This window comes from Ranitomeya variabilis, chromosome 2 (assembly GCF_051348905.1).
Source record: "Ranitomeya variabilis isolate aRanVar5 chromosome 2, aRanVar5.hap1, whole genome shotgun sequence".
In the NCBI taxonomy this organism is placed as follows: Eukaryota; Metazoa; Chordata; class Amphibia; order Anura; family Dendrobatidae; genus Ranitomeya; species Ranitomeya variabilis.
The window spans coordinates 244,662,892-244,686,879 of NC_135233.1; the positions used below are offsets into that span (position 1 = coordinate 244,662,892).

A 23,988-nucleotide genomic window follows, 5' to 3' on the forward strand; every position below is an offset into this window, starting at 1 on the left:
CAGCTCATGTGCAGCTTTCTGCAATCATTTCTCTGCATTCTGCTATGAATTACTTTCCAAAGCCTTGATAGTTACCGAGCTTCATCTCTCTTTAACTCGACCTCAGCTTCTAGCTGCTGCTTTCTGAGCCGAGCTTCTTCAGCTTTCTTCTGCTGTTTCAAGAGAAAGGCCGCTCTCTTCTTTGCCAGCTCGTCCTCCGCTTTCTGCTCATCCTGGAAGCAATTAGTTATGGGTATTATGTAATGTAAAGCCTGCACTTCATAGTATGGAAATGCATGTAAGAAAATCCCCAAACAATCGAGACAAAACAATAAAGGATGTGGGCTACTTGCCTTAAAGAAAAACCCAACCCCAGACTTCTGATCTTCACTTATGACGTCGGTGGATGTCTCAGACTGCTCCGCTCCGATCTGTTCCTCGGGATCCTTCAGTTCTGAGAGATCGACCTCAATCAGGCTACCTTTGTTCTTTAGCCTGTCGTCCGTAGAAACGTTTTCTTTGTCCGAGGTCTCTGAAGACCCCAAACGTCCACCGTTCACTGAGTCTCTGTGCATTTGTTCTGAAAGAATATTAGCATCTTTGGAGGTGGACAGGAGAAATGTCCGCTGGATATTGTCTTCGTGCAGCCGGAAACTACAGGCAGATTTATCCTGGGGGGCTTTCACTTGCTCTGCCCCATTCTCTGCCATATCAGAGGGGGCACAAGGTGACTTCAGAGGTGGGACAGACTTTAAGTGGGGTAGAGTTTCTATGCTGTGGGTGGGTGTTATCAGGCGTGTTGTTTTTTCCTTGGTGGTCTTATGTTCAGTGGTCCGCGAGAACCTGGAGTTACGTCCCTGACCGAATCTCTTGCGAGGGCCGGTCCCAGCTCCTGTGGGGGACACGGGCTCCATGAACTGAACAGGTGGTTTTAATTTATGATCTTGGGTGCCATTTTTATGATCCGGTAATACAGAGCCCGGGGCCTTCATGAGCAGCTCTTGCTGCTGGGAAATTTTCATTATGGCCTGTTGTAACGTGCTGATTGTTTCATTTAGCTTTTCGATGGAGAGGTTACACTCATTCACATCTACCTCAGAGTCGGCGTCATCAGGAGTAATTACATTGCACACGTCTCCTTCTAAATCGACCTCCTTGGGCTTCTGCTCAAATGCTTCATGAACTTTAGATTCTTTGGGCCCTATGTCATTTTTTTCGAGGTGCGGCACTGCCTGGGCCTCCTCCAGGTTCTGCTTAGTGTAATCCTTGGGGAATTGTTCTGGCTTCAGAGGTCTGTCAGGTTTCCCTTTTTTAACGACGTGCAAGAAGGCAGCTTTGCCGAGTTTTAAGCGTTGCCTTGCGGACAGTGACTCCATTTTCTTCTTCTGGGTCTCAATGGCCCGCCGCTTCTCCTCCAGCTGCATATGGAGCTGGACAAGTTCAGAAGCGAGGATGTTGGCATGGTCTTTGTTCTGCCTGGTGGGGCTTTGTTCCCTCCGTTGCTTCCAAGTGGTCAGAGGAGGCGGGCAGCACTCTGAACCATCTGGGGTGGTCTTTTGTGAGCTGCTCGTGCTGGATTTTGTCTCGTAGCTATTCAGCCTCTGAAACTTCCTCTCCGCAAAGCTGGTCATTCGGATACTCCCACTAGCCATGGAGACGCTGCTAACCTGGGATATGGTGCTCAGGCATGGACTGGAGCGCCCACTGGCATCATCCTTATCGTCATTCTCTTTTACCTTCATATCCTCCTGCAATTTGGCGGACTCTGACTCCTCTATGTACTTACACACCGGGAGGGAAGGTGGCAGGTCCTGTTCGCAATCCTCCAAATCCAGATGGTCAGAGTCGGAGTCATTCCTTAATACAATCCAAGTGCTTTCTGGATCTTGCTCTTTATCTACCAGAAGATGTGCGGTTTTCTCCTCCTCTGCAGATTCTACTTTAGAATCGTGAAGGAAAAACCCACCGCTGAGCTGCTCTGACGGATCGACACTGCTGGTCGCAAGTGGTCTAAATGTGCCGCTACCATTTTCTAGAGGCAGGGGATCCACCCGAGAAGAATCTGCAGGGGGCACGTCACAACTACTGACCGGGGTAAACGTTCTGTTCAGATCCCGTCCGGTGTGATTAGTGGTTATTTTCTTTCGCGGAAAAGACTGCGACCCCTCGTTCTGACGTCTGGAAACAAATCCTCTGGGCTTGACCTCACCATACTCCTCTCTTTTGTGGACACTTTGTTTTTCTTTTGCTGGTCTGAGAACGGCAGGCATTAAAGGCTCTAAAAAGAAACTCTCGGGCTTTCCGTCTACATCCCCAGATATCCTTCCCGTGGATCGTGCGGTGCCGGGATGACTGGAAGCTCGAGAAGAGATGCTCTGCAGTTCAAGGTCTCCATGACTTGAGGTGTCGTTAGCTCTGATAAATGCGACGAGCTCCTCTTCATCGTCTTCTATATCTACGTTTCCCAGCAGGCTTCTTGAGGGGATGTGTGCGGAAGAGCTGGTGGGGTGGTGCTTGGGGGTGGCATTTATGATATTTGACGCCAGGCTATCCTTACTGATTGACCGGGCAAGACTAATGCTATCGCCAGAGGTGGCATCAACATCATCAGCACAATGGAGGGCGAATGGAGGCTGGGAAAGGGGCCTGTAGAAGGAGAAGAGCGTGATAATTATCAGGCATTTTTTTCTTTTAGACAGGTCAATAGACCAGATTACTGCAAATGGCAGAAAATTTACAAAATTGGTCTTAAGAGAGAAGAATATGACCCCACAAATGCAGCAGCTTCAACTCATAGCCACAGATTCATTAAGACTTGATTCATTAAGGTCTTGATAAGGGATTGCACAAACCGATGATCAGGAACGAGGCATGTGAAGGGTGCTTTATACTCTCCACGGAGAGGCCAGCAGAGCATGGGCTTCAGAAATCATTACATTAAATAAAAAAAAAAGGAGACAGAATAGAGAAGGAGATTTAATACATTGAATACAACTTGGAAGAGATAGTGACCTTGGCTTTTTCTCTGCCCAAGCCATGACAGATGATCGAGGTGGAACATCAGAACGCGTCAAGGAATTCGAGCGATCTCTGTCACCTAAAAATTAAACACAGATAATTGTTTGTGAAATCGGAAATTCGGACAAACTGTACATTCTGTAGGAAGAGTAATTGGAGCATAGTGTACTCATTAATGAAAAAAATAAATAGGAAAATTCAGTCAAGTATCTAATGTGTACGGGGGTGAGCGCCGCCCGAGGAGTCGACCTGTCGAAATTCAAAATGGCTTAAACGCTCGTGTTTTCAGGGTCAAAAATCTCAAAATTCAGGCAAACTTAAAACTGGTCATCAGAATAACACTGTGTGGTGAGCGCGCACTTACTGGGACTATCCTCGGACTGTACGGTCTTCTGTTGTTTTTGTCGTAAAGGCAGCAGTGGATGAGATGGGCTGAAGGTGGCGCTTCCTTTCCCACTGAATGATGATATAGAAAATGGTAATTACGGGTCTTGCATGAAAGCGGGGGAAAGCAGAACACACACCACAGACACTGATTAAATCACAGGAGAACAGATATAATTAAACATCATTAACCCAGAACAGATCTTCAATTAATACATAACTTCTGCTTTCAGATTCACCCGTGATTAAAACCGAGCCAGAAGTAGATGTATACAGTCTGCCTTCCCTGCAGATCTATTGTATGGGAACAACTGAATTATCACCGAGGGCTCGTTTACACTAATGTCTGCAAACACGGCATGCCCCTTCTATGTTACGTGACTGCTGCAGCCAATCACTGAGGTAGGTGACACTAGAATGCCAAGGCCAGTGATTGGCAGCAGCAGTCACGTGGTGCAGATTTAGCAATATAAACCAGCATCTTAGAGGCAGAGCTGGAGTTTTCACAGGTAAGTAATGATTGTTTTGTTATTTAAAGTCATTACTTGGTTTCACCCCCCCCCCCCCATTAGTTGACTGCTAAAGTTCCCTTCTGATGAGATCTCAGAACGACCATGTTTTTCACAATTTTAAGAAATAAATATAAATCACTCACTTTTCCACTTCTTCAGGCTGCAGGAAATTTCTGCTCCCGGATTCAGACGTGTTGTGCGCCAACGAATGGGGGTCTCCTGAGACCGAAGGACTGGCCATGAAACTCCGCTTCGTTGCGTTGGATATCGGAATCTGGGGACGACTGTTTTTGTGCGGTAATACTGCTTTTGCTGTGAACATTACAAAAAAAGTAAAAATCGAAGAAAATTAGACCAATTAATTTATAGAAGTGTAATTTCTCCCCAAATATTATATCCATATGTAATAAAATCTATATGTATAGTTTAATGATCATTATGAAAGTCTTTAAGTCATAGTCACATGTTTTGATCAGCCAGGGTCCGGATGCAGAAACCCCCCACAGTAAAGGCTTTATATATTTATTAATAAAAAGTACAACTCTGTGCTCCAATTCGTTTTCCTTGGGAAGTTTATGGAAAGTCAAGTGGAAAACATGAAAAACTAAGAGGTGCGGCTCTATAGTTACATTTTAACCGTGGTTGGGGTGGTCTTGGCAGCTGGACCACAGCTGATAAAAAAAAAAAAAAAACCTCTGACATGTTAAGAGACATGAAGAATTTTTTTTGTGTGTATTTTTTTTTTTCTTTTAAAGAGAACCAGTCTCCTCTAGAAAATACTATTTAACCAGCAGATATAGTGGTAGTTTGCAGGTAGACAGTGCTTCCATCATGCCTGCCAGGCTTACTAGAAGTGAGAAGACAACGTTATATCCTCCCTGCAGCCGCTCGCTTCCAGTCATTGGGGCGGTGCAGGCAGCAGCGATGGTCACCACTAAACTGTACAGTGATCATGGCTGTAATTAATCCCCAGCACTTTGACAGCAGAATGTGTGCAGCGCAGACTGTTAATCAAAATGCCGGAGAGTGCTTTCAGCCGTGATCACCGTGTAGTGAATGATGACTGGATGTGAGCAAGTTTCATAAAAGTTCTCAAATACTTTGCAAAGATATCTAAAATGGGAAAAAACCCTGCATCGCTGCCAGTGAATGGGAGCAGGTTTATGTACGGATCTTGAAGCCCAGCGTCACAGTATACATGTTACCACAGGCAGAGGTGTACGGCAGACATGACCAGTCACATCACACGCACCTTCTTTAGACTCTTGGGTGTCTCTTGGCTGCACAAAGTCAGGCTTTACATTTTCGAACCACCAGAAAAGCTCAGCAATAAAAACCATTATATTTGGCTGGGGAAACAAACGTCATCAGTTATTCCAATATACACATCCTACTTTGCATTCCTCATTGCTTTTTCTTTTACAGCACCACAACCCTCTTTACCTTCAGGACCAGTGAAGCATACAACATGTCCTCGAGGGTCAGGTAAAAACACTTATTTAGATACTCGCTGGAGAACTCCTTCAGGAGCTGGATGTTGTACAGGCTGTCAGCGATGGACGGCACTTCCTTTAAACAAATGTCTGTGGGAGAGAGAACAGCCGTGTCCGAGGACCGCGCAGCACAGATTTAACCCTACGCAAAAAATGACGCTCAGATACTACATAGCTGGTGGCTGAACGAGCCGCTTATCTCCTGCAGGGGAAAAGGGATCAGGAAGGAAATTGTTGATGGCTGAGGTCCTCATGGAGCCTATTTAACATCTCAGCAGCTGCCCACTGTCTTTTTACATTGCTGAACAAAATTTTTACTCGTTTTTACCCCTTTAAGACGACAACTCCTTTAATGATCCTCCAATCTAGGAGGCGTTGGAAATGCCACCGTCTGTATGAGGCAGCCCTGAAGAGAAGACAGGGCATGACCCCTTCTAACTCCATCACGCTTTTGATTCCCGCCACTCCGACAGCGATGCAGCTTCCTGCCCATCAGTCACGTGACCAGTACAGCCAATCAGTTGCCTTAGTGGTCACATAACATACATATAAACATCACCACCGAGGCATGAAAGATGGACAGGACGTCATCACTGCAGGACTGAAGAAAATGACCAGATTGGTGGCGGATTCAACAAATATATATATTTTTTAACAACATTTCCTTCTACTCATGTCAGAGTAATGCGATAGTACAGACTCTTGAAAGGCAGTGGAGCCCTAAAACTAATAGCAGGTCCAGATATGATAGCTAAGCAATGGTTACAAAAGAAAAGGGGGAAAAAAAAAGGAGAACCGGTGAGTCTCATGACAATTATAGCTATGGTTCTTTCAGGGACGCCTCCTACCATCCAACTTCATCAGCTCTGGGCAGTAGAAGTGTATTACAGTCAGCAGGGCGGCGCCGTCACTAATATCCTTCATTAGGTCTTCTAGCAGTGGGAAGAAGGGCAGCTGTCTATTCGATGGGTGATCCCGACGGTAACGGACCTGAAACGGCAAATGGCAAGTGGGTATGAGAAAAAAAAAAGCAACAACTTTCTTACAATCAGGTGAACAGATAAATATATAATTTTATGTTACAAAACTAAAGAAAAAAAAAAAAAAAGTAGAGAAGCGGGTGAACTGCGCAGCTAGAGATGGAAAAGTATCAAATATCCACACTGTAAGGACAAGACAGTAATAACCACACAACGGGCAGGAGGACACCGGCCACTACACAGGAATGACAGAAATATCTTGTGGGTGATGCGGATATATATATATTGTGTGTATATTTTGAGATATAAATACGTATATACACATATTTGATCTTTACTAAATGGTTTGTTCAGTGGATAAAATCCATTTTCCTACCCCCATCAGGGAATTAGGAGTGAGGGGTGAGGTCTTCTGTTCTGGATCATCATAGTTGAGTTACATATGGCATCTCTCTGGCTGAGGAGGACCCCCCAGTATTACACACAGCGGCAGCTGTGGGGGAACGGCAGGGAAACGGAGGTCAGTATTTCCTTTCAGATTACAGATGACCACTAGTGGTCCAACGCCAATAACAGTACATGAAAGTTGGCCAAATCCACCATTTTTGGAAAGACCAGCCAGCTTTCTACTGCATACTGGGGTCCTCCTGACTCTCCGCAGACAGATTGACGTTGGGACAGAAGAATCCAGGAGTTGGAATTTCAATGGCTGATCTTTCTGTTCCCAAGCAAGAGAAGGTGCCACCAGAATGGTCCGGCAGCGGCCTTCTCCTCTCTCTCTGGTGACCACACATGAACGATTGGCCACGTGCTCAGGTGAATGGGGGGAGTCTAGAGAGAGAGAGTGGTCAGCCAAACGTACGATCGGCCAACAGTGCTCTCATGCCTACGGCTAGATTTATTAATCAGCCTACCATCAAGGCATTCTTCTAGCAAGCAAGGCTTTTCCTAGCAGAGAAACTCTTCAAAATAAAAAGTAGTGCATTTTGGAACAACAACAAATAAATATCTGTATCTTGGCCACAAATGCAGAGTTTGGCCTCTGGCATTCATAGCTCATACTTGTGCAGTCAGAGTGGCATCATCAGCCCTTTAACATTGTGGCCAGTCACTAGCCAGTCGCTGTCTTTTAGGTTAAGTGCACACGTTGCAGAATTGCTGCGGAGATTTCCGCGGCAATTCTGCAACTCCTGCCGTGGGTATATCGCATGCGGAATGTTTTGCAAGCATAATTAACTTGCAGAATGCTAGCGTTTTCCAAGTGATCTGTAGCATCGCTTGGAAAACTGATTGACAGGTTGGTCACACTTGTCAAACATAGTGTTTGACAAGTGTGACCAACTTTTTACTATTGATGCTGCCTATGCAGCATCAATAGTAAAAAGATATGTTAAAAATAATAAAAAAAATAAAAGAATGGTTATACTCACCTTCTGATGGCCCCCGATCTCCTCAGCGGTGCACTCGGCGGCCTCCGTTCCTATAGATGCTTTGTGTTTAGGACCTGCGATGATGTCACGGTCACGTGACCGCAACGTCATCGCAGGTCCTTCACACAAAGCATCCAAGGGAACGGAAGCGGCCGCGTGCACTGCTGAGAGGCGGGAAGACTCCGGGGGCCATCAGAAGGTGAGTATATCACTATTTTTTATTTTAATTCTTTTTTTTTTTTCGAATTATATGGTGCCCAGTCCGTGGAGGAAAGTCTCCTCTCCTCCACCCTGGGTACCAACAGCACATGATCTGCTTACTTCCCGCATGGTGGGCATAGCCCCATGCGGGAAGTAAGCAGATCAATGCATTCCTAGGTGTGCGGAGTCCCCACGATTTCGCAAATTTAATGAACATGCTGCGTTTTTTTCTGGAAAGCGCTTCCGCTCAGGAAAACAACGCAGCATGTGCACAAAAAATGCGGATTGCATTCTATTAAGTAGGATGCTTAATGTGAGCGTTTTTTTCGCAGTTTTATAGCGTTTTTATAGCGAAAAACCGCAAAAAAAAAGCGACGTGTGCACACAACCTTAGCGTGTAATCGATCACCCTGTAGCGCCATCCAAAGTCTGCAACTATTCGCTTGGTGATACTGTAGCACTAATTTATAGGAGAGAAGACACCAGGGCAGGCATCGCTCTGTCCAGCTGCGCTAGGCTCGGACCTCTCCTCTTTGATGTCCATCAGATCGGAGGCAACATAGGAAAAGTGGTTCTCTGGTTTGGGTGTTAAATGATTACATTTATAATAAAGATCAAACGCAAATAATTATATATATATATATATGGTATATATATATATATATATATATATATATATATATATATATATATATATATATATATATATATATATATATATATATATATATATATATATATATATATATATATATATCTCCTTGTGCACAACCCCACAAAATACTTCTAGGAAGGTTTAATCTTCATTCATATAAAAATATGTGTGTGGCTCTAATGTAAAAAGGAACGCAGGGAAAACAGGCGGCTAAAGTCCTACTGGCCGTACGTCATCCTATATGATGCGTTAGTAAGCTGAGCGTCGGCAGGAGAGCAAGAGACTGAGAATGTCCTATGGGAGGAAAACATTTTCAGACTTTAAAAAGTTTTCAGCCACACATGGCAAGAGAGAGTGTAGTGCACACCATCTTAGCCACACAGGGGAAGGGGAAACAAACAGAAAAAAATAAAGGAGATTGGGGCGGAGGGAATGGGGGGAAGGATTGAAAGAGGGGATAATAAAAAGAAGAAAAAAAAAAAAAAAGAGGAGGGCTGATCGTGCTCCCACAGGTCAGATCTGCTAGGTAGGAAGAGGTTAAATACTATACCACTCGTGCAAACTCCACAGGTTCCAGCATGCAATGCGCTAGTGCATGCATTAGACCAGGCTTTTACAGACACGGATGGAACAGAGAGAACAAACGGTTAATGCACAAACGATGGGTTAGATGTGAGATCAGTCACAGAGAAAGACAGACGGACAAAAGCACAGAGCCGTGGGCAACGCCAGGGTGGTTTCTCTTCCTCGTGTGGATATTACGTACATACACGGCACACAATGCCAGGATTATCAGGGCCCGGTAATTGGTGATATATACGGTATATTAAATAGTATGCGTTTTTCTTTTTGGAGGGGCAGCTTTGTCGTTCTGTTTCCTGCTACTCGGAGGCAGACGTGGAGAGATAGAGAGTATGGAGAAGCTGACTGCAGTTACGCTACAATGAGAGTGTGCCATGGGTGGATGGATGACGGTCACAGAGAGGGGCTTCACTTACAGGTACTAACTTCCAATACCATTTTGAAGGAGACTTTTCAGGAGACAAGGAAAACAAGTTAGGCAGAAGAAAGGAAAGTCGTGCAATTTATTTAAAAAAATATATATATAGTTGCAAAATACATATTAGTTCTATATTTAACCCTAAATCAGAACTTTCCATTCTTTATGGCTTTTAGATAAAAACAGACTAGTGATCAATGCATAAAATGTCACACAAGCAGGAAACCATTTTTATAAAGTAGCCGAGCCAGGACGAATCTGCCTATATGCCAATCTGCAGCACTGGGTCAATTCCCTGAGGCGCCCCCCACAGGGGACATTACAGGGCCTGTCCTGGGTTTGTATCCCCAGCCTCACAGCTTCCTGCTGGTCAAGAACATTGTCCTCCCGACTGACAGGAGCAGCAGCACTGGCGGCCCGGACTGTGAGCTCAGCAGCAGAGGAGGGCAGATAGCCAAAGCTGCTCAGATCCAGCTGCTTCCTCCAAAGCGCTGTCTGCAGAAACTGGTCACAAGGTTCCCACACCACCATCAATAGCCATCAGATTAGCTCCAGGGCTTTCTAACAGTGTTTACATGTGCAAAAGGTCCCTGCACCATGTGTAAGGCCATGTGCACACGTTCAGTATTTTTCGCGTTTTTTTCGCTATAAAAACGTGATAAAAACGCGAAAAAAACGCTAACATATGCCTCCTATTATTTACAGTGTATTCCGCATTTTTTGTGCAAATGTTGCATTTTTTTCCGCGAAAAAAAGCGCATCACGGAAAAAAAAGCAACATGTTCATTAAAAATGCGGAATTGCGGGGATTCCGCACACCTAGGAGTGCATTGATCTGCTTACTTCCCGCACGGGGCTGTGCACACCATGCGGGAAGTAAGCAGATTATATGCGGTTGGTACCCAGGGTGGAGGAGAGGAGACTCTCCTCCACGGACTGGGCACCATATAATTGGTCAAAAAAAAAAAGAATTAAAATAAAAAATAGTCATATACTCACCTTCGATGGCCCCCGGAGTGTTCCCGCCTCTCACCGCTGCATGCTGCCGCTTCGGTTCCTAAAGATGGTGTGGTTCAGGACCTGCGATGACGTCGCTGTCTTGTGATTGGTCGCGAGACCGGTCATGTGACCGCTCACGTGACCGCGACGTCATCGAAGGTTCTGAACCACACCATCTATAGGAACGGACGCCGCTGAGGATATCGGCTGTCTGCAGAGGGTGAGTATAACCATTTTTTTATTTTTTTTAATTATTTTTAAACATTCTATCTTTTACTATAGATGCTGCATAAGCAGCATCTATAGTAAAAAGTTGGTCACACTTGTCAAACACTATATTTGACAAGTGTGACCAACCTGTCAGTCAGTTTTCCAAGCGATGCTACAGATCGCTTGAAAAACTTTAGCATTCTGCAAGCTAATTACGCTTGCAAAATGCTAAAAAAACGGGGGAAAAACGGGAAAACGACGCAAAAAAAAAAAATGCGGATTTCTTGCAGAAAATTTCTGCAAGAAATCCTGACGTGTGCACATACCCTACAGGTACCTTCACACTGAACAACTTAACAACGATATCGCTAGCGATCCGTGACGTTGCAGCGTCCTGGATAGCGATATCGTTGTGTTTGACACGCAGCAGTGATCAGGATCCTGCTGTGACATCACTGGTCGGAGCTAGAAGGCCAGCACCTTATTTCGTCGCTGGATCTCCCGCAGACATCGCTGAGTCGGCGTGTGTGACGCCGATTCAGCGATGTCATCACTGGTAACCAGGGTAAACATCAGGTTACTAAGCGCAGGGCCGCGCTTAGTAACCCGATATTTACCCTGGTTACCAGTGTAAATGTAGAAAAAACCAAACACTACATACTTACATTCCGGTGTCTGTCAGGTCCCCCGGCGTTCTGCTTCCCTGCACTGCTTTACGGCCGGCGCTTACAGTGCAGGGAAGCAGAACGCCGGGGGACCCGACAGACACCGGAATGTAAGTATGTAGTGTTTGGGGTTTTTTACATTTACACTGGTAACCAGGGTAAACATCGGGTTACTAAGCGCGGCCCTGCGCTTAGTAACCCGATGTTTACCCTGGTTACCCGGGGACTTCGGCATCGTTGGTCGCTGGAGAGCTGTCTGTGTGACAGCTCTCCAGCGACCACACAACGACGAAACAGCGACGCTGCAGCGATCGGCATCGTTGTCTATATCGCTGCAGCGTCGCTAAATGTGACGGTACCTTAAGTTAAAGTGCCCCTGTCAGCAGGATTGTGCACAGTATACGGACAGTGCACAGTATACAGACAGTGTCAGGACGGCACAGTTATACTGATTACAATGAGACCTGGTGATGAAATCTGTCTTGTGGTTGTTGTGTAATCTTTATTTCCAGTTTTGAGTTAATGATCTGCCCGTACTCTGGGGCAGGGCTGTGGGGGTCTTCATGAAGTGCTCTGATTAGGTATTCATAATGCAGCCTGCTGACAGATCACTGATCCCTCGCTGACCTGCCCACTAGTTTACATAAGGAATATTATATATACGTACCGAAAATAAAAACCCCCATGAACGGCGGGCGCCAGCCATGGCCCCTGCGCTGCAGCATGATCGATATAGATATAGATACACACCCGAAACGTTGGCACGCCGTTCAGGCATTAAAGTCCACTTTTTTTCAATTATTTTGTGCTGCTTTTCCTTTTTTTGAGTTTATTACTTTTTGACCATTGGATTGCTCGTCGGAAGAGCTCTGCATGCCTTGTAAGGTAGTAATTTGATGCTGTTCCAATTTTTTCACTATATTTATATACATATAGATATACACTCACTGGCCACTTTATTAGGTACACCTGTCCAACTTCTTGTTAACACTTAATTTCTAATCAGCCAATCACATGGCGGCAACTCAGTGCATTTAGGCATGTAGACATGGTCAAGACAATCTCCTGCAGTTCAAACCGAGCATCAGTATGGGGAAGAAAGGTGATTTGAGTGCCTTTGAACGTGGCATGGTTGTTGGTGCCAGAAGGGCTGGTCTGAGTATTTCAGAAACTGCTGATCTACTGGGATTTTCACGCACAACCATCTCTAGGGTTTACAGAGAATGGTCCGAAAAAGAAAAAAAATCCAGTGAGCGGCAGTTCTGTGGGCGGAAATGCCTTGTTGATGCCAGAGGTCAGAGGAGAATGGGCAGACTGGTTCGAGCTGATAGAAAGGCAACAGTGACTCAAATCGCCACCCGTTACAACCAAGGTAGGCCTAAGAGCATCTCTGAACGCACAGTGCGTCGAACTTTGAGGCAGATGGGCTACAGCAGCAGAAGACCACACCGGGTACCACTCCTTTCAGCTAAGAACAGGAAACTGAGGCTACAATTTGTACAAGCTCATCGAAATTGGACAGTAGAAGATTGGAAAAACGTTGCTTGATCTGATGAGTCTCGATTTCTGCTGCGACATTCGGATGGTAGGGTCAGAATTTGGCGTAAACAACATGAAAGCATGGATCCATCCTGCCTTGTATGGAGCATCTTTGGGATGTGCAGCCGACAAATCTGCGGCAACTGTGTGATGCCATCATGTCAATATGGACCAAAATCTCTGAGGAATGCTTCCAGCACCTTGTTGAATCTATGCCACGAAGAATTGAGGCAGTTCTGAAGGCAAAAGGGGGTCCAACCCGTTACTAGCATGGTGTACCTAATAAAGTGGCCAGTGAGTGTATATATATATATATAGATACATAGATATATATACATATAGATATATATATATATATATATATATATAGATATAGATATAGATATAGATATAGATATAGATATAGAGAGAGAGAGAGAGAGAGAGAGAGAGAGAGAGAGATACACATACACACATATACACACACACACATATACACACACACATGGTGTGTATAATCAATATATAATGTGGTTGAGGTTATGCTGATATTCCCCCCTCCCCCCCGCAAAAAAAATCCATTTGAAAATGGCGCCTGTGCAGTAGCAGCTGTGGGTGATCCGATGCAGGCGTGGGCGGCACCAGCTTGGAGGAGGACATATTTGTTTTCTTCTCTAGCATGTTGGCGGCACCGACGCCTGCACAATAGCAGCTATTAGCAATCGCCGATAGCTGCTACTGTGCAGGCACCACCTTGGAGGAGGAAACATTTTTTTCTCTAGCAAGATGGCATCGCTGGCGCCTGTGCAGTAGCAGCTATCAGATCACCTCTATATACACCGATAGCTGCTACTGCACAGGCGCCATTTTCAAACTTTTTTTTTAGGACATCAGGATAACCTCAACTATATGAAATATGCAGTTCTGCTGGCACCTGCCTGCAGAAGGGTTTTTTCTCTTCAGTATGTACAATGGTGTTCAAAAGTCCTGCATAGGCATGAAGAAAACTATGTTTCATACTTCTGCATCTCTACAGTGAAACTGGTGGGACATATATGTTTTTGTAATCCCTCATTGTATGCCATACTCATTTTTGAATGTCCCAAGTGTATAAATTGTTATGGTATGCACATTTTTGATAATTTTTTTTACAGCATAACCATACCTACACCAGTACAGTGTGTAGAATGGTGAACAGGTTTCTAAGTTCATTAACTTCCAATGCAAGTTCCCACAGACTTAAATTTTACTTTTTAAGATTTATTATTTTTTATTTAATTCAGAGTCCTGAAAAGGGCCTTTTGAGTGCATCTTTAGCTTCTAATACTTTATTGGCCAGCCTTTGCTCTTGAGCACCAGCTTGCATCTCTGTGGCATTGAGTGAACAAGCTTCTGCAGATGTTCACAAGTGATCATGTGGTTCCAGGCCTGTATCAGAGCCTCAATCAACTCACTCTTGGTCCTTGGCTGTTTTCTAGATATCTCTAATGATACCTTGTGCCACAAATTTTCAATTGGATTGAGGTCCGGGGACTGAGCTGGCCAGTCAATAGTAGCCACCTTGTTCTTTTTTTCCATTCCGTTACTGTCTTAGCTCTGTGACAAGGAGCATTATCATCCTGGAAGATATAATCCTCTGAAAACAGGTGTTGAGCAGAAGGCAGCATTTTCTTATTAAGGATGTCTATGTATTTTTTTGCGTAAGGCAAGATTGCCTTGTGCAGGCATGTACTACGGAGGACAGAGAATGAACTTCAATCCAATATTGCAGCCAGCATGCAGCCAGCGGGTAAGGAAAGGGTGAATCAAACACCCGAAAACCGCGCCCCTATGGCTGAAAATTGTTCCCTACAAATTCAGGTGACAGAGTCCCTTTAAACATACCCTTGTATATATAACATTCATTATGTAGACTAGAGGGCAGGTCAGTGAGGGATCAGTGATCTGTGAGCAGTCTGCATTATGAATACCTAATCAGAGCACCACATAAAGCGAGGGAGAGTCTGACATCTGCATAAATGTAAACAACAGCCACAAGACGGATTTCATCACCAGGTCTTATTGTAATCAGTATAACAGCGCTGACCTGACACTGTCTGTAGGTTACTCAGCACAATCCTACTGACAGGTTCCCTTTAAATACTTTTCTACAGTCAAGAAGATGGAGACGCTTGAAGAATCAGGATGACCATGCACATAATTTGCCCAATCTGGCTCGGTAAGACTGCTTGCGCCATGGTCTTTTAGTTGTAGGATATTTCAGGTGCCAGTGAAGCCGGGACAAATGGACCCCACTCCTCGATGCATACTTCAGAAAAAGAAGACTAGTGCTCATGCTGGGCAGATTTTGGTCACGGTCAGTTTGACTCTTCTCGGAGCATCCCCACTTCAATCCATACTGTGCTTGGACCTGTCACCACATTTTTCAGGTTGAACTGGACACAGGGTGCAATAGTGACTCCAGAGCAGAAAAAAAAACTAACAAAAAAACACAACTTGCTTTATTTGTTTTTTTATTCCACCTCTCCTTTGCTGGAGATACTAGCAATCAAATATTTGGCACCTAATGAGTTACATTTCATTTAGCAGAAAAGTGTGGAGATATTAACTGGCATTACAGCTCTTTACAAAGGAGAGGGGAAATTAAAAAAAAAATAAAAAAAAAATATTTCATTGCGTTTCCGTGCAGTCGCCGTACACATCAAATCGCCGCATGCGCACACATCCGCATACAACGCATGTTCCTGCATACCCTATGTTAAAGATAGGTATGCAGGACGCATGCAGAAGTAGGCAAAGCTTAAGGGAGAAGTACGCAGCCATCCGCAGCCCTCCTGAACGCAAACATGAAACCAGCCTCAGTATGAAGCCCTTTTTTCCCTAGTTCTATATTCTCATTGAAACAGAGACAGATCAAGACACCCAGCACCATCATATCCATATAAAGCAAAGTCCACATTAAGTCAAATTAGCAGATTAAAGAGGAAAAATAAAGCACAAGCGCAAACCCAGATTAGTACATTGCAATTACTCTTTAGTTAAAAGGACATAATTGTTGGTGAGTGCAGAGGACATGACAAGCAACAGTTCATAGGCTGCATCATACATTATAAAGGCTTCTTATATTTTACAAACTGAGTAGACGTGATTGGAAGAGCTAAGGCTTACTGGGCAAATCCGATTTATACGGTTATCATCAATAACTGAGACATGAAGCCATCGAGGATCAATGAGCTGGAAGCTGAAGACTGACAATTGCTGGCGAGCGACTGTCTATACTGCTGCGGGACAAGCCCTTCTGTGTACAGGGTTCACACTCTTGCAACCGTATCCCCACTGCCTAGGATTTAGCGGGTGGGGATAAATCAGAAAGTTACACCCTGATCTTAATTGTCCTTTAGGCCATAAAACAAACTGAACCTGCTTCATCTTTAAGCTACGGCTCTGCAGTGGTCAGGAAACTACAACTCTCAGCTACAGATTGTAGACTAGGGGTGTAGTTCGAGAGTAAACACCAGTGCGGTGATATTATTCCTAGTCTACAGTACATGGATTATCAACTAGGGGGCAGCACTCTACACTTGAGCCATACATTTACACAACACCACACTGACTGGCATGAGTGTCTTCTTTCATTTCTGTAGATTTGAGGAAAAACATTTGCTGGATTGTAGTCTAGTGTCCACGTTGGTTTTGCTCGGTTGGCACACAAATGCCGACACTGAACGTCTCCTGTGATTACTAGGCTTCGCACAATGCCGTGACAAGGCGAGGGCCTAGCAATCAGTATAGACATCCAGGATGCAGGCATCCCACTGCCAGCCGAGGAAATTCACACTGAACAGGTCCAACTGCAACGGAGACCCAACAAGGACAATGAACCAGAGTCCTGCAAATCCTTTTCCACAATTCTATTTAACAGATTTATCCTTGTATAATAAATTAGTATTAATACCTTCTGATGACTTGGGCTCTCAATGATTTGCTGTTTTATCCTGTGCTCCTTCTCCAGAATCTCCCTCATTTTCATGTTGACCTGAAATGTAATACAATATGAATCATTTTGACATAGGGCGGTCTCAGCGATACATTGTAACAGCGCACATCACCCCACATGTTTACAGAATCCTACAGCGACATGAGAAGATGATAACCCAACCACACCACCTTTGTTCAGTACATCACTGCTCCCTACCTTATTGATCCAGAAAACCATGGCATCCTCCAGATCGTACGGCAGCTCTTTGGAGGCACTAAATGTAGAGAAGCGCTTGACACTTGACACAACCTTCTCGATGCTTATCATCTCCACGGTATAGGCCATCATTAGTGCATCGATCATCGACATGTGTGCACTCTGGGAAGAACAAGAAGCAGACGCAAAACGTTACATGGACTTTAAAAAAAGAAAAAAAGTGCTCTTCTCTATGATCCTGGAATTCAGACTGAAGACCGCTGAGATTTCACCTCTACGTGGGAAGTAAATACTGGTCTGGACCCCTCAAAAGAGAAACCGATAACAGTAATGATTGGGGCACCTACGTGTGCTTAACCTGGATCACAGAAGCGTTGCCTATAAGAGGAACACCCCACTACTTCTAGAGGTTACCGGCTACAACAGGAGTGACCCCATCCATCTCCAGAGCAGGGGTCCGCCAACCCATCCTGTAGGGGCTGAGGACTAACATCAATTAATCCCGTCATACATTGTGGATCCGCCATCACACTTGCTGGGGCTATGAAACCACACATTAAAGGGGGTTTCCACTTTTAGGAGAGTGGACCTCAAACGTGATTTAAAAAAAATAAATAAAAAAACTAACAGGTATTCGCCATCCTCCCCATGTCCAGCGTCTGCTCTCTGACATGGCTCACATCAGTGTTTTGACTGCAGCTTTGATGTCACAACTACAGTGAACACCATCACTATAGCTAATCACTACATGAGCTCAGTGATTAGCTGCAGTGGTCATGTGACATCAACGCTGCAGCCAAATACTGAGACTCCAGCAACAGCGGGAAGCTGGGACTGGATCCGAGAAGGACGACTACCTGCTCTATTATTTTACTACTAGTTAGAGCCACAGGACCACTCAAATTATCTAATAAATCAGATACTCAGTCCCCGTACGACCGGTCACATGGTGCGGGCGCCGGGACTTCCGGATCCTCCTGGCTGTACACGCGCCACAGACGCCCGGGCCGCGCTACTAGGTGGCTGATCCATATAAAAGGACCCCTAATTGATAGATTAGCTACCCCCCCGATGAAGGACATAAGTCCGAAAAATGCGTAGGGGTGCAGAATATAGGACGTGGCGACCCTTCCCCTTCTTTAAGGTAATACTCAGGATTATTATCATTGTTCATTGTTATTTTTCCCTTTGCACTGTGCACCTTAATTTTGATCTGCTGTGTTGTTACATAAAGGGTGTTGATACATCGGATTATTTTGATATAAAGACTTGGCTTTTTTTTTTTGCCATCTATATAGATATATATGCATAGCACATGGTATGTGCCTTTCAGGTGTTTTAAAATAATATATTTTTCTGCACTGTTGCACTTTCTTTTTACTTCACATGTTTTTTATATATCCTGAGCAAACCTGATATATATATATAGATATATATATATATATAGATATATATATATATATATATATATATATATATATATATATATATATATATATATATGGAAGGGTCTGCCACTATGAGGCATTTGAGCAATTATATGGGTTGATCCCAAGTCCTATTATGCGCACCATTGTTTGTTTTTATATACTCATATTGTCATACAAACTTAATAAAGGCAATTTTTTAAAATCTATCCCCTGTATGGTGTCTCTAGTATATTGCCCAGCGATGTAGTATATTGCTCAGTGCCGTAGTATATTGCCCAGTTACGTAGTATATTGCCCAGTGACGTAGTATACAGCACAGAGCCACGTAGTATATTGCACAGCGAAGTAGTATACAGCACAGAGCCACGTAGTATATTGCACAGCGAAGTAGTATACAGCACAGAGCCACGTAGTATATTGCACAGCGAAGTAGTATACAGCACAGAGCCACGTAGTATATTGGCCAGTCACGTAGTATATTGCCCAGCCACGTTTGTCACAGGTTAAAAAATAAACATATACTCACCTTTCCGAGGGCCCCTTGTAGTCCACGGCATCTTCCGGTCCCAGGGTTGGTCTGAGCGCAGGACCTGTGATGACGTCGCGGTCACATGACCGTGTAGCGGTCACATGACCGTGACGTCACGTCAGGTCCTTTCCGCGCAAGACTTGTGATGACGTCGCGGTCACATGACCGTGACGTCATGGCAGGTCCTTCTGCCATACCATCTTTGCCACCGCAACCTGCAACGGAAGATGACGGGCGGCACGAGTGGCTCAGCGGACTACAGAGGGTGAGTATAGCAGGTTTTTTTTCATTATTTATTATTTTTAACATTACATTTTGTACTATTGATGCCGCATAGGCAGCGTCATTAGTACAAAGTTGGGGACACACAGGGTTAATAGCAGCGGTAACGGAGTGCGTTACCCGCGGCATAACGCGGTCCGTTACCGCCGGCATTAACCCTGTGTGAGCGGTGACCGGAGGGGTGTATGTGGGCGCCGGGCAGTGAGTGCGGGGAGTAAGGAGCGGACATTTTTTTCCGGACTGTGCGCGTCGCTGATTGGTCTCGGCAGCCATGACAGGCAGCTGGCGAGACCAATCAGCGTACGAATAACCGCGACAGACCGACAGACAAACAGAAGGACAGACAGACGGAGGTACCCTTAGACAATTATATAGTAGATAGTAAAATGTTTGGCTTCCTATTTACTGAATGTGGAAAACCCCTTTCCACCCCCGCCCCCCCACCCCTGTTTACTGAGATTTGGAGGAAGTCCAGGTGAGTAACAAAGTCATGTACTTAACCTTGATTTTACATAAAACGTGGCAAGGCAAACCGTACAGCAGGAGCACGGCGTACCAATATCTAAAGTAACCATATAGCCCCTGCATGATTACTAAGTGGAAAAGCTGTAACCACGAGCACTGTCCGTGACACAGAAGAATCAGGACATAGGACTGGATGTAACACATTGTAGGGACAAGAGGAGGAACCCGACATCGGGATGTGGCAATACATAAACCGGCTTTATCAGGGCAGGACTGATCACTTATGGAGAGCAGAATACCCCCACATGTCATCAGCACGGGGACACTTTTATAAAGCTGATGAACTGGTTCAGTGGTTCCATGGAAAGCAGAGTCATACTTAAGGGGGATTGCACAATGTTTATAAGGTATCCTCAGACCCCAGTGCTCCAGAAATCGGAGCTCAGGAGAGCCCCGTCTGCATGAGGCATCTCCGCTCCATTCAATCTGTATAGGACTGCCGGAGAACGCAGAGTGTGGACTGGGAAGAACGTCTCAGCCTGAAACAACCCCTTTCAAGATCCTACAATCTTTCGCAGCTTTGTTAACATTTCTTACTCCTCTAAGTTAGCATCAGGATGGTAACAATACTTAAAGTATTCCCAACCAGCAGATGCATGGCGCGAAAGTGACCTCCTGTGTGAGAACGTCTTCCTGCACTCCTAGCAGCTCACAGTACATTAGTCAGAGGAGGGGGACAGACGAGAGAGCCATTCTGTAAAGGGGGATCTGACATCAAAAGAAGCTTTCCGTAAAGAAAGAGTCCCCTTCAGGTGCCCCCTTTGTTATCTTACTGCATCTCTTCCACAGTCTATACAGTCAATGGAGAATGAACGAACAGCTGCTTCTCACAAAATTAGAATATCATCAAAAAGTTAATTTATTTCAGTTCTTCAATACAAAAAGTGAAACTCATATTATATAAAGTCATTGCAAACAGAGTGATCTATTTCAAGTGTTTATTTCTGTTAATGTTAATGATTATGGCTTACAGCCAACGAAAACCCAAGTCATTATCTCAGTAAATTAAAATAATTAACAAAAAACACCTGCAAAGGCTTCCCAAGCATTTAAAAAGGTCCCTTAGTCTGTTTCAATAGGCTCCGCAATCATGGGGAAGACTGCTGACTTGACAAATGTCCAGAAGGCAGTCATTGACACACTCCACAAGGAGGGTAAGCCACAAAAGGTCATTGCTAAAGAAGCTGGCTTTTCACAGAGTGCTGTATTCAAGCATATTAGTGGAAGGAAAAAGTGTGGTAGAAAAAAAGTGCACAAGCAACCGGGATAACTGCAGCCTGGAAAGGATTGTTAAGAAAAGGCCATTCAAAAATGTGGGGGGAGATTCACAAGGAGTGGACTGCTGCTGGAGTCATTGCTTCAAGAGCCACCACACACAGACGTATCCAGAACATGGGCTACAAGTGTCGCATTCCTTGTGTCAAGCCACTCATGACCAATAGACAACGCCAGAAGCGTCTTACCTGGGCCAAGGAGAAAAAGAACTGGACTGTTAAGGCCCCGTCACACATAGCGAGATCGCTAGCGAGATCGCTGCTGAGTCACAAGTTTTGTGACGCAACAGCGACCTCAGTAGCGATCTCGCTATGTGTGACACGTACCAGCGACCCGGCCCCTGCTGCGAGATCGCTGGTCGTGTCGGAATGGCCTGGACGTTTTTTTTGTCGTTTAGGTCCCGCTGACATCGCTGAATCGGTGTGTGTGACACCGATCCAGCGATGTCTTCACTGGTAACCAGGGTAAACATCGGGTTACTAAGCGCAGGGCGCGCTTAGTAACCCGATGTTTACCCTGGTTACCAAAAAAAACAAACAGTACATACTCACCATCTGATGTCCGTCAGGTCCCTTGCCGTCTGCTTCCCGCTCTGACTGAGTGCCGCCGTACAGTGAGAGCACAGCACAGCAGTGACGTCACCGCTGTGCTCTGCTCTCACTGTACGGCGGCACTCAGAGCAGGAAGCAGACGGCAAGGGACCTGACGGACATCAGATGGTGAGTATGTACTGTTTGTTTTTTTTGGTAACCAGGGTAAACATCGGGTTACTAAGCGCGGCCCTGCGCTTAGTAACCCGATGTTTACCCTGGTTACCCGGGGTGCTGCAGGGGGACTTCGGCATCGTTTAAGACAGTTTCAACGATGCCGAAGTCGTTCCCCTGATCGTTGGTCGCTGGAGAGAGCGGTCTGTGTGACAGCTCCCCAGCGACCACACAACGACTTACCAACGATCACGGCCAGGTCGTATCGCTGGTCGTGATCGTTGGTAAATCGCTATGTGTGACGGGGCCTTTACTCAGTGGTCCAAGGAGTTGTTTTCAGATGAAAGAAAATTTTGCTTTTCATATGGAAATCAAGGTCCCAGAGTCTGGAGGAAGAGTGGAGAGGCCACAATCCAAGCTGCTGGAGGTCTAGTGTGAAGTTTCCACAATCAATGTTGGTTTGGGGAGCCATGTCATCTGCTGGTGTAGGTCCACTGTGTTTTATCAAGGCCAAAGTCAGCGCAGCCGTCTACCAGGAAATTTTAGAGCACTTCATGCTTCCCTCTGCCGACAAGCTTTTTGGAGATGGAAATTTCATTCTCCAGCAGAACTTGGCACCTGTCCACACTGCCAAAAGTACCAATTCCTTGTTTACAAACAACAGTATCGCTGTGCTTGATTGGCAGCAAACTCGCCTGACCTTAACCCCATAGAGAATCTATGGAGTATTGTCAAGAAAAAGATGAGAGACACCAGACCCAACAATGCAGACGAGTTGAAGGCTGCTATCAAAGCAACCTGGGCTTCCATAACCCCTCAGCAGTGCCGCAGGCTGATCGTCTCCATGCCACGCCGCATTGATGTAGTAATTGATGCAAAAAGAACCCCGACCAAGTACTGAGTGCATTTACTGAGCATACATTTCGGAAGGACAACATTTCGGATATTAAAATCATTTTTCAAGCTGGTGTTATAAAGTATTCTAATTTACTGAGATAATGACTTTTGGGTTTTCATTGGCTGTAAGCCATAATCATCAACATTAACAGAAATAAACACCTGAAAATTATCACTCTGTTTGTAATTACTCTATATAATGTAGGAATTTCACTTTTTGTATTGAAGAACAGAAATAAATTAACTTTTTGATGATATTCTGATTTTGTGAGAGGCACCTGTAATCCATGCCCGATACAACCTGGTTCTTACGCCAAACCATGCACCAGTGTTCAGTCTGCCCCTAATAGCAGCTCAGATTATTTTTTACCTTAATGCAAAATGTGACACAGGTTTTTCCCTTTAGGCCATGTGAGCTGCAGATCATGACATGACACTGCCTGAGGCCCATACCGATCAGGTGTGTCACCCATCTGTACGTGTCAGGAATGGAACAGAAGCGTCATTCTGCTGAGGGCACATACTATGCCGGGGGTCTGTGTCATTTCCCAGCTTTGTAGTAAACAACTGCACCAATCCAGGGATAAGGAGAACGTAAGACCCCCATACACATTACACTGAAGTCGGCTGAACCCAGCAGGATAGGCAAATTGTAATGTGGATGGGGGCCTCCAGACTCTCCCCCAACAGATGAGGTCTATGGAGGGTGGCGGGATTAGCCGATCTGCTGGATTACCATTCGCTGATCCTTTTGTATTTTGCCCCAATGGAGTCTGGCAATGGCTCTCTCATAGAGAGCACAGGAGCGCTCCGCCGAGCTGAGGGGGCCTGTATACAGCGGAGTCTGGAACGATCACTGATGGGGCAAACAGCTATCTAATGTGTATAAAGGTCTGCCTACATAACAACAGTCATGCGATAACCTGAGGACTACCATACACTTTATAGATGGTGTTCAACCAAGAACTATACCTCCCAGTCTACCGTATAGATGTACATGGGAGAGATAAACAAGCAGGCATGAGTGCAAAGCATAGGGAGCAGGTATAAATACAGCGCAGCAGATCCTTCCTTACCCCACCCCAACATCTGCAGTCAGGGAAAACC

General features: G+C 45.1%; 1 protein-coding gene across 4 annotated transcripts in view; it reads right to left on the reverse strand.

Annotated features, from left to right (window-relative positions):
- Positions 1–23,988, reverse strand: part of CAMSAP1 (calmodulin regulated spectrin associated protein 1) — a 64,486-nt gene that overhangs the window by 20,710 nt on the left and 19,788 nt on the right. Inside the window, exons 4-14 of one of the 4 annotated variants that reach the window (XM_077284364.1) lie at positions 17,240–17,401; positions 17,000–17,080; positions 9,651–9,683; positions 6,235–6,376; positions 5,337–5,476; positions 5,146–5,242; positions 4,037–4,205; positions 3,362–3,453; positions 2,992–3,076; positions 333–2,625; positions 76–212 (exon numbers count right to left, since the gene is read on the reverse strand). In XM_077284364.1, coding sequence (XP_077140479.1) covers positions 76–212; positions 333–2,625; positions 2,992–3,076; positions 3,362–3,453; positions 4,037–4,205; positions 5,146–5,242; positions 5,337–5,476; positions 6,235–6,376; positions 9,651–9,683; positions 17,000–17,080; positions 17,240–17,401 — 3,431 coding nt within the window. Of the gene's footprint in view, positions 1–75; positions 2,626–2,991; positions 3,077–3,361; positions 3,454–4,036; positions 4,206–5,145; positions 5,243–5,336; positions 5,477–6,234; positions 6,377–9,650; positions 9,684–16,999; positions 17,081–17,239; positions 17,402–23,988 lie in introns of all 4 variants that reach the window. The other 3 variants (XM_077284361.1, XM_077284365.1, XM_077284362.1) reach the window with 3 other exon arrangements.